Here is a 10595-nt window from a genome sequence, read left to right on the forward strand (position 1 = left end):
CGCTGACATGCGCCTCCACCGGTCGCGATTGGCGATGCGCTGCGCCTGGGTCTAGACCGCTGAAGGGTGGTTACACTTGCCGCGGTTGGCGAAGCGCTGCGCCTGCGTCTAGACCGCTGAATGGTGGTTACACTGGTCTGGACACGATGGCGACGCACCGCGGCACCAGATTGAGGAGCAACTGGCATTTATTGAGGCGTATCGGTGCAGAAATGCAAGAAACAAAAAATAAAAAATATACCACATTGGTATATGCGAGCATTTGTTTTATTTGTTTTCAATTAAATGAAAAGGCTCAGTGTTGTTGTTAGTACAGATCTTACACTAAAGCTTTGTTAAATACTTGATCCTGATTGGTCGACATCCTTCCATGGGTGACATTATCTTTCAATTATACCTCGGCAGTTCCACATAATGTGCAACAAATCCAACAATAAAAACGATAAACACAACTATTGACAAGATATTTCCTTGACCAAGGATAGACAGTATGCTCAATGAACCGCAGCTGCTTAAAAAAATATGTTATGGATGACGGTTACTCATATTTAATCCTTGTTGTTTACTGTGGTATGACTTCAATAAACCACTCCGGGTGTCCCGTTGTTGGATATAGTGGATTTCAGTGGCATCAATTGGGTAAGGCATCTTGCTGATGGATGCTTAGACAGGGACACTGTGGACATTGGGGTTCACCGTTTGTAAGTCAGAAAACCACCAGCACTGTGCAATCTCTATGTGTAGTATTGTTATAACTCGTGTTGGTATAAGGGTTTTTTTGAAGTCCTTTTGTAGTAAAGGTATCTCCAAGCAACTACAGGCTCTTTATGTGGTTGCTTTTCCTTGCAGCGCATTGTGTCGCGCTAAGCGACGCGCGTTTTCCGCGCTCGGTGGCGCTGCGCTTGAGCGCAGCGGCAGAGCCAGACTCTTCAACTCGCTGGCTATTTTTAATCCTCATATGATATTTGTTCTCGCTTCTCTTCGAAAATGCAGCGCCTTTGTTTTGCGTTTGCATTTGAATTGCATCCCACCAGCTCAGATACATAGCGTCAACAATCCCGATGTTATTCCACTAAGGCACACTGGGTGTCTGCAGCCAAACATTGCCAAACCGATTGTGCTCTGTGTGCGCTGAACACACCCCTCCGAGCACCCCGTATTGTAGTGCAGGCCGAATAATGGCTGCACAAGAGCCATCCCCAACATCTTCACTAGAAGGCAACAAACCCGGCTTCCCCAAAAAGATCCTCGCGAACCACCTCGAAGACAAGCATCTTTGCAATTCGTGTCAGAAGATACTGAGGAGGCCTTTGCAAGCCCAGTGTGGTCATCGCTTCTGCTCCTTCTGTTTCAACAAAACCGTGAGGTGAGTGTGTCATGGATGCTAGCTGGCTAGGCTGCTGTTATCAGGGTCTGGTGTTTTGTTCTGGTTGCTAGCAACATGTTGGCTATGCATTGGATGGCGACTCGTGCATTATGTGATGGTTCGTGTTACGATGTCAAAATGTTGCAGATGGGAGATGTTGCAGGATGAATACCCTTGACAGCTCTTTTCTTGAGCTACCATAAAAGTTATCCAGTGTGAGCGCCTGGAACGAAACCCGAGGTTGTTGGTTGGATTTAACCAGGCTGCTTTGTGATTAAAGCACCAGTAAAATAGCGAATTTGACTGTATTTGTACCGTACAAACGTGTAGGATTACTGCATTTTTGTCCTCAATGACATCTAATCCTTGTCATGGAAAATAATTATGTAGCATACATTTGACAAGTATTTCCATTGTCTGAATATGAACATTGTCACACGCACACACCCACACACACCCCATCACTTCATCGTGTATTTACCTCTTCCCTATAGGAATTGCATGCACGATTATTGTTAAGCTTTCATTATGCAATTGTGTATGTGTGTTTTTGTGTGATGTCTTTTTCTTTTTGGTTGTGTACTTTGTTGTTAAGGAACCCCTTGAAAACGAGATGAGTTCATCTCAAGGGGTTATTATTAATAAGAAAGAAATTTGAACACACACACACGCACACAGCAATGCATAATTATTTGGTGTATTGTGTAACCCCTTTCTTTTCAATTCTCCCAAGTTCTGGACCTCAGAAATGCAGTGCGTGCATACGGGAGGACTTGTTTGAGGAGCCCACTTCCATCCTCAAGCTAGGCGGCGTAAGTAGGACTTTATTTTCACTACTTGACAGTTTGGCAAAATTATGCCAGCACCAATTAGCCTGCTACTGTAATGACAACGGCATAAACAACAACAACAACGGCATAAACAACAACAGCTCCAGTAGAGTTGGCCTGCAGTCCACTCAGGACAACAAACGGAATGTTGTTGAAACCGGAGCCAGGTATACAAAGAAAGGCTAGACGCCCAGGGTTCGGAGCCCTTCGCTGCTCGTAACACAATAGTCTGCTGGGTGGTAACTGAAGAGGGGAGTCCGTCGGGGCCGGTCACTGTCCACCTGTAGGCTTAAAGACGAGTCCTTCTCTCCCCTCTCCTGTCCAGGCCTTTCCAGACAACGCGGCTCGGAGAGAGATAGAAGCTCTCACGGCCGTCTGTCCCAACGAGGGATGCACATGGACGGGAATAATCAAAGAATATGAGGTTGGAGTCACGGCACTGACAACGTGTGTGTGTGTGTGTGTGTGTGTGTGTGTGTGTGTGTGTGTGTGTGTGTGTGTGTGTGTGTGTGTGTGTGTGTGTGTGTGTGTGTGTGTGTGTGTGTGTGTGTGTGTGTGTGTGTGTGTGTGTGTGTCACAAACTCAATTGGTTCCGTTCTTGTTTTAGTGTCCCGTTATAAGCACTTGATAGTAAGAAGTGAGAACCCCGACATCTAAGTCCTTGACTGAAGCCTTATGGTGCGTTCCAGAGCCCATCCAAAGCAATGGGATGTGGGACTTATCCTACCTGAACTGTACTAGCTCCTACTTGGTGAAGTGGGGGTAGGTCGATCACCCCCCAGTTCGATAGTAGGAGGTTCCACTTCGACGGTGGGATGTTCCACTTCGACAGGCATTCCAGTGCACTGTTCTTAGTTGGAGGTAGGATAAGTCCCACGTCCCACTGGTTTGGATGGGCTCTGGAACGCACCATTGTCCCTACCTGCCCGTTAATGACATGTATCTTACCTTTTATCTTTTTAAAGGAACAGTAAGTCCCTTTGGGTGAAAGGCTCTGATGATTGATTGATAATAGTATATGGAGAGATAAAAAAAAATATATATAGTACTTCGTTTTGCAGCATCTTATCCTAGCTATCTTTGTTGTAAACAGGAAATGGGTTAACCCAATACATTTTAGTGCTTGGCATTTGGTTCTCTGAACATCCTTACTGTAGCGACAGCGATATATTGTTTCTCCTTCTTCTGACAAATGCACTTATTGTAAGTCGCTTTGGATAAAACCATCTGCTAAATGTCCTACATTAGGTTGATGTAAATGATGTGAGACAAAGGTGCGCTCCAGAGTTGAGGGCAGCGACGCTCCCGGACATTAAGAGCTGGCTGTGTTGGTCTGCGCCCGCAGGCGGGCCACGAGGGGGACTGTGAGTTCCAGGTGATCCTCTGTCCCTCGTGTAAAGAGCTGATGAGGGCCAACGAGAAGGAGCGCCACAACGAACGCGAGTGTCCCGAGAGAACGCTCAACTGCAAGTACTGCAAAGAGCCGTTCCTTTTGAAGAACATCAAGGTGAGCGCACAGCAGAGCGTAAACACAGCCCGCGGGTGACATGTTGCCATCGGTCTGTTTCCCACCGCAGGCTCAAATGACCCACAACACAGACACACACCACCGTCCATGACTGTTTTGATTATTGAAATGTCATTTTCCTAGTTCATAGATTTGGATGAACACTGTTGGAACTTCAATGAGGACTTTATCTTTTAGGCTCATGATGAAATCTGTCCAAAGTACCCAATGATTTGTGATGGCTGTGCTAAGAAAAAGATTCCCAGAGAAAAGGTAACCAACCCGAGTGGTTTAGTGTTTTCAAATGAGAGGGAGGGGCAGGGTGTTATACAGATACAGCTTGTTCGACCCTAGCTCCCAGTATTCATGTGATAGGCTATCTCTTTTCTTCCAGTATGTGGACCATATTAGATTCTGCAGTAAATTTAAAGCGCCATGCAGATTTCATGTTGTTGGCTGCGATATGTCTGTAAGTAGCCATTTTTGTCCTCAGTAGCCTCCTGTTAGTTGAATTCAGTCTGTTTGGTCCAACTAGGCCAACATTAATGCTGCTGGCTGTGCATGGGTTTCTCAAGTCTCTGTTCCTGTGTGTGTGTGTGTGCGCGTGTGTGTGTGTGTGTGGTGGTCTTCTGCCTCTCCCTCAAGGTGGAGAAAGAGAAGGTGCACGAGCACGAGAGCGCCTGCTCCTACGAACACTTGAACATGCTCTTGCACTTCATCATGGGCATCAAGGTGAGCCTGGAGAGCCTGCAGCCCCAGAGCTTGGACGTGGCCAGCCACAGGCTGCAGGAGCTACACCAGTCCCTCAGGCACCTGGAGCACAAGATGAACCAGCTGGGGGGAGGTGGTGTTCTTGGAGCTGTTGGTGGAGTTGGTGGTGGTGGTGGCGGCGCTCCTGCTGCTCCGGTGTTGGGGGCCTGCGCCCTGGCCCCGGCCTCGGCCCCGGCCCTCGCCACCACCTCCTTCACGCCGCTGCCCAGCGCGGTGGGGGCGGCGCTGGAGCTGCAGCTGCACAGCGAGAAGACCAAGGTGGTGGAGCTGGGGCGACGCTGCCAGCAGCTGGAGCTGAAGGTCGACACCTTCGAGAACATCGTGTGCGTGCTGAACCGCGAGGTGGAGCGCTCCGTCACCACCATGGAGACGTACAACAGCCAGCACCGCCTGGACCAGGACAAGATCGAGATCCTCAGCAACAAGGTCCAAACCAACACACACCCATTGCTCATTATTTTTCCTCCTCCCTGTTCCATGGTTAATGTACAGTGCACTTTGTGATGTGTGATTGAAATGCCTCGTCTTGGTTTCATTGCATGCGGAAAAGATTGCAAAATAGATAACATTATCGTCCATCACACACAGGTAGACACACATAGGTACACACACACACACGCACACGCACACACACACAGATACAGGTAGACACACACACACACACACACACACACACACACACACACACACACACACACACACACACACACACACACACACACACACACACACACACACACACACACACAGATACAGGTAGACACACAAACGGGTAGACACACACACACACACAGAGGTAGACACACACACAGGTACACAGAGGTAGACAGACACACACACACATAGATACAGGTAGACACACAAACAGACACACACACACACACACACACAGAGGTAGACACACACACACACACACACACAGACACACAGACACACAGACACACACACACACACACACACACACCCCCACCCACCCACCAGGTGCTGATCCTGGCGTGCCCCTCCAGGTGCGGCAGCTGGAGCGGACGGTGGGCCTGCGGGACCTGTCCATCGTGGAGATGGAGGGCAAGATGAGGGAGATGGCGGCGGCCACCTTCGACGGCATCTTCGTCTGGAAGATCTCCGACTTCACCAAGAAGCGTCAGGACGCCGTGGCTGGCAGGGCGCCCGCCATGTTTTCACCAGGTAAGGCCGTCCTGTGGGGCGGTGGCTAGAGTCCCCTTCAGGGGGAGGGCGGGGTAGGCCAGAGCAGGGGGTCCCAACCTGGGTCCATCACGGCCCACCTCAACACCTCAAGTGTATCCGGCCCGCCGCAGAGCAGAGCAGAAACACGGTGTTCCAGAACCTTACCCTTGTTCTGGAAACCATGATAAGGTTACAAAATTACCATATATGTATCTATGCATATAATCGTTATGATACAAATTATTAAAATAATAACATGAATGTGGTATTGGTATATGGGCAATGTCCCACAGATTGGGCAACACTGGTCTAGTAGTAGTGGGCATTTGTCGCCCAGTCAAAAGGGTGTCTTTTAACCCCAATGTCGTCCTGTAGTGTAAGATGCCCTAGATTCACATTTAATCGCTTTGGATACAGTTGTCTGTGAAGTAACTAAGTAGTATCTGTAAATATTAACTAAACGGTAACGATCGTGTGTGTGTGTGTGTGTGTGTGTGTGTGTGTGTGTGTGTGTGTGTGTGTGTGTGTGTGTGTGTGTGTGTGTGTGTGTGTGTGTGTGTGTGTGTGTGTGTGTGTGTGTGTGTGCACTTGCGTGTGTGTATTACCCAGCGTACTACACCAGTAAGTACGGCTACAAGATGTGTCTGCGTATCTACCTGAACGGGGACGGGACGGGCCGCAGCACTCACCTGTCTCTGTTCTTCGTGGTGATGAGAGGACACAGCGACGCACTGCTCAAGTGGCCCTTCAACCAGAAAGTAAGACGCGCGGCGGCCGTGCCCACACGAGCATGTAGACTGGGTGGCCGGCGATTTTTGAGTTCGCCCTGCAGAAGGGTCTGGACAAGAGCAATGCCTTTCTTTCTCGTTTCGGTTCGTATTTGCGGGAGCCAATCACCAAGCTGGCTTTCCCCCCCGGGCGCGCTATTGGCTGGTTTAACACGATGGTGACAGGGAAGCGCCGGCAAGAAGCCAACTGCGTACAATCCTTTGAACTAGGCCCATTGATCACGCCTGTTGTGCTGAAGAGAATGACGGCAGCTTCCCCAGACCAAGACGCGTGCACACACCACACACAATTGATACACTCATCAGTACTTTTACTAATTTATCAGAATAAATTCTGGTGACCGTACCAAGATGAATTTATTTCTAAATGTGCAAATACATTTCTTAATTCAGAATCATGGGAACAGTAGTATGGCTTAACATTAATTGTAATAAAGAAATTGACTATACGTTAATTATTTTCAACAACTACCGAATACTTAGCTACAGAATTCTTCTACTAGTTATGACACATTTATTATTACAATCATAATGATGATATATACCATTTGCTAGACACTAATAGCCGTAGGCTCCAGGCACAGTCATCCTGACTCCATTCATCATTATGTGCTGCTTAGTATGCACTATCCAAGCATTTGGGCCAATTTATCATCATATTTAGATTATTTATTATTTTGTGTGTATTGATATTAATGTTTTTCTATATTTCATACTTGTATTAGTTTCTGTATATTTAATAATTATTTGCCGAAGGCTCTGTGAATAGTGGGGAATAGCCCCTATCCCCCTTAGTCACGGAGCCTGAGGTTTTAGAATATACTACACGTGAACACTCCAAAGATAAACAAGGTAACACTTTTTTCCGGGATTTATTTATTTTTTATTAGCGGTTTGTTTGTTTTTGTTAGTGCGACAAGACGGCCGTCACGCGCACATTTTGCGATGAATACAATGTCCCGAGTTTGAGATCTCAATCATGGAATGTTGCCCAATATCCCGAGATAGCGAACCAATCAAACCAATAAAAAAAAATTTTTGTGGTCGATAGTGTTTAATTGTGGTCGATAGGGTTTACATGTTTAAATGTGGTCGATAGTGTTTATATATGGTCGATAGGGTTTACATGTGGTCGATAGGGTTTGCATGTGGTCCATAGTGTTTAAATGTGGTCCATAGTGTTTAAATGTGGGCGATAGTGTTTAAATGTGGTCGATAGGGTTTACGTGTGGTCCATAGTGTTTAAATGTAGGTGATAGTGTTTACATGTGGTCGATAGGGTTTACATGTGGTCCATAGTGTTTAAATATGGTCGATAGTGTTTACATGTGGTCGATAGTGTTTACATGTGGTCGATATTGTTTAAATGTGATCGACAGTGTTTAAATATGGTCGATAGTGTTTAAATGTTCTTTTCCCTCACTCTCCACCTCATCCCTAACTCTCCACCTCAAGCTGGTGTGTAGTGAGCGTTCTGGCACCGATTGGCTGCCGTGCATCACCCAAGTGGGTGCTACATATTGGTGGTGGTTAGTGAGGTCCCCCCTTCACTTTAGGCGTCTTTGAGTGTTATTAATTATTATTCTTCTTCATGTTTAACCTCTGTTTTCCTTTTATTCCTAGTCTGTTTTACATAGTTTTGAATGATGACTATATGCTCTGTAAGGTGACCTTGGGTGTCTTGAAAGGCGCCTCTAAATTAAATGTATTATTATTATTATTATTATTATCTTAGGAGGTTCACGCGTAGCAGATACTAATTGTGTTTATAGATGATCTATCATCAAGTCTTTCTGACTGTGCAGTAAACCGTGTCCCTATGACTGCGGTCAGGTGACGCTGATGCTGCTGGACCAGAACAACCGGGAGCACATCATTGACGCCTTCCGGCCCGACGTCTCGTCCTCGTCCTTCCAACGGCCCGTCAGCGATATGAACATCGCCAGCGGCTGCCCGCTCTTCTGCCCGCTCCTCAAGCTGGACTCCAAAAACTCGTACATCCGAGACGACACCGTCTTCATCAAGGCCATCGTGGACCTCACCGGTCTCTAGGGTAAAACTCGGAGCAGGAACTCGTCGTGATTTGACGGTCCCCTTTGTGACCGCGGCTCGCCGGTTCGAAGCCCCAGGCCTGTTCAACCTAGAGCCGCGCGGCACTTCAACGGTTTTGGTTAGGGGAGGAGTTCTTGTCGGTGGATATGAAGATCAGCCGTCGACTAGTTTTACTAGTTGTTTACGCTAATTGTGTTTTTTGGTTTATGGTTAATTTTTTGGGAGCGGCGTTCCTTGCCAAAGCTCCCATAGAGTAGAATCTGAGGGGGAGGGTGGGGGGGTAACATGTGCCATATAAAGCCAAACTCTAGCTTTTGTTAACTCACCTTGCATACGACTCCTATGTCATATTGGAACTAATATGCATTTTTATAAATAAAAAAAGAAACACGCTAGATTGACGAGTATTAGCATTAAACAGACACTTCCTTTTCCAAAGCGACTAACAAGTGGCACCTGTGCAATGTGTTTCATCACTTAACGTACATTTTCACATGAATTAACAAGACATGTTGTCTCAAAAACGCCTAAGATTACAAGCGCTGGCCTTATCCATGGACCACTATCTCCACCAATCCCCAGAGATCTGCTCGACCGAGTGGCCCGGGGCTTTGCTTGCTGCCTGGCTTGCGGTGCTCAGAATTCGATTAGCCATAGTGTTGTTTTTTAACTCTTCTTCTCAATTCTTTGCATTTCCGCGTGGTTCATATTGCAGCCTTCGGACTACCGCTCAGCTTTGCACACGCGGTTCTATTCCTGTTGACCAGGGAACTTTCCCCGGTCCTTTATGAGATTTTGTGCCTCCTAAACCCCTCATCCTTGTGTTCTTCCATCCCTTCTGTACCACGGGCCTTATTCACAGGAAGCCATCCTGGTTCTATCCGCTAGCTGGGTGGGGTGTCGTGACCTGATGCGTACCGCCTGCCCGAGCCGTACTGCCATGTGGCTATCGCCTCTGCAACTTTACCACACATATCAAACATGCGAGCAGAACACAAACACGATTCATTTTCTGTGATTCATATTCCATTGATTTGTAATACAGGTTTATCTAAGCCATTGCAACGGCTGCTGACTTTAGTAATGTAACATATCGATAAATAAGCTAAACATTTGATGTATTTCTGTCAGGAATCACTGATGTCATAAATGTAACCATTTATTTCTTGGAATGGTAATACAATTTAGTATGGCGGTATGGTTCCACTCTTTTCGGGTGCTCCCTGCTGTAGGATTTAAAGCATGACATACAGAATACCATCAGCATACCAACATTTGACAACAGGGAGCTCAATTACAGATCACCCCATTGTACAGGTTACAAACAATACAGAGCAGAACCAAATCAGGTGGGGTGGTACCGTGGTGGTGGGTGAATTCAGCTTAGTACACTTAATACACTGGCGGAGTGAGGGTTTGAGATGGAAGGTCTTAAAGAGACGCGCCTATCATTGTACCTGCGTTTGATTGGACAGCTTAAGCCATCCAATCCGTATGACTAGAGAGTCTCGCCAGAACTATCTACGCTAAAATCCGCTGGTTTAAGGACTTCTAAGAGAGTAATCGCAATAAATATGCTAAATATTCAATTATGAACATTTGTGTATTTCTAAAAGTATTTAACAAATGGAATGGAATGCCTGAAAGAGGTGCGGTTCCAGTAGTGACAGTAGCGATATTAGTGATATTAGACAGTAGCGATATTAGATTACTGTCCCAACGCACACATCTTGCACTTAGAACCAAGAGGGAACCAAGATGGCCACCAGGTGAGCAAGGCCCTGACAGATCATTTGTAGTGGTGGGCATTGCTTGAATTCCATGAATTCTGAGTTCAGTATTTCAGCTGTGGAAGGTGTGTGTGTGCGTGTGTGCGTGTGTGCGTGTGTGCGTGTGTGCGTGTGTGCGCGTGTGCGTGTGTGCGCGTGTGCGTGTGTGCGTGCGCGCGCCAGTCACCCAGTGCTTCAGTGGGCATGTTGGATCTTTGGAAGAGACATCTCTTTAACTTCAGACAGGATTCGTTGACCTAGAAACAGAACGACGTCAACCAACCAATGGAATATAATACCCTTTTACATGCCAAGATCATGATTCAT

At 46.8% G+C, this 10595-nt stretch overlaps 1 protein-coding gene across 3 annotated transcripts; it reads left to right on the forward strand.

Moving 5' to 3' along the window:
• The first annotated feature begins 40 nt into the window (after positions 1-40).
• On the forward strand, positions 41-8766 carry LOC132467209 (TNF receptor-associated factor 2-like). Of its 3 annotated transcripts, XM_060064372.1 has the most exons (10): positions 41-1366; positions 2100-2178; positions 2522-2620; positions 3542-3703; positions 3902-3976; positions 4098-4172; positions 4349-4900; positions 5482-5659; positions 6269-6417; positions 8281-8766. In XM_060064372.1, the coding sequence occupies exons 1-10, from the start codon at positions 1179-1181 to the stop codon at positions 8497-8499; spliced, it is 1776 nt and encodes a 591-aa protein (XP_059920355.1). In that variant the 5' UTR covers positions 41-1178; the 3' UTR covers positions 8500-8766. The 3 variants fall into 3 exon arrangements, with proteins under 3 accessions (XP_059920355.1, XP_059920356.1, XP_059920357.1); XM_060064373.1 differs by lacking the exon at positions 4098-4172; XM_060064374.1 differs by lacking the exons at positions 3902-3976; positions 4098-4172.
• The last annotated feature ends 1829 nt before the right edge of the window (positions 8767-10595 follow it).

Source organism: Gadus macrocephalus, chromosome 11, assembly GCF_031168955.1.
Source record: "Gadus macrocephalus chromosome 11, ASM3116895v1".
In the NCBI taxonomy this organism is placed as follows: Eukaryota; Metazoa; Chordata; class Actinopteri; order Gadiformes; family Gadidae; genus Gadus; species Gadus macrocephalus.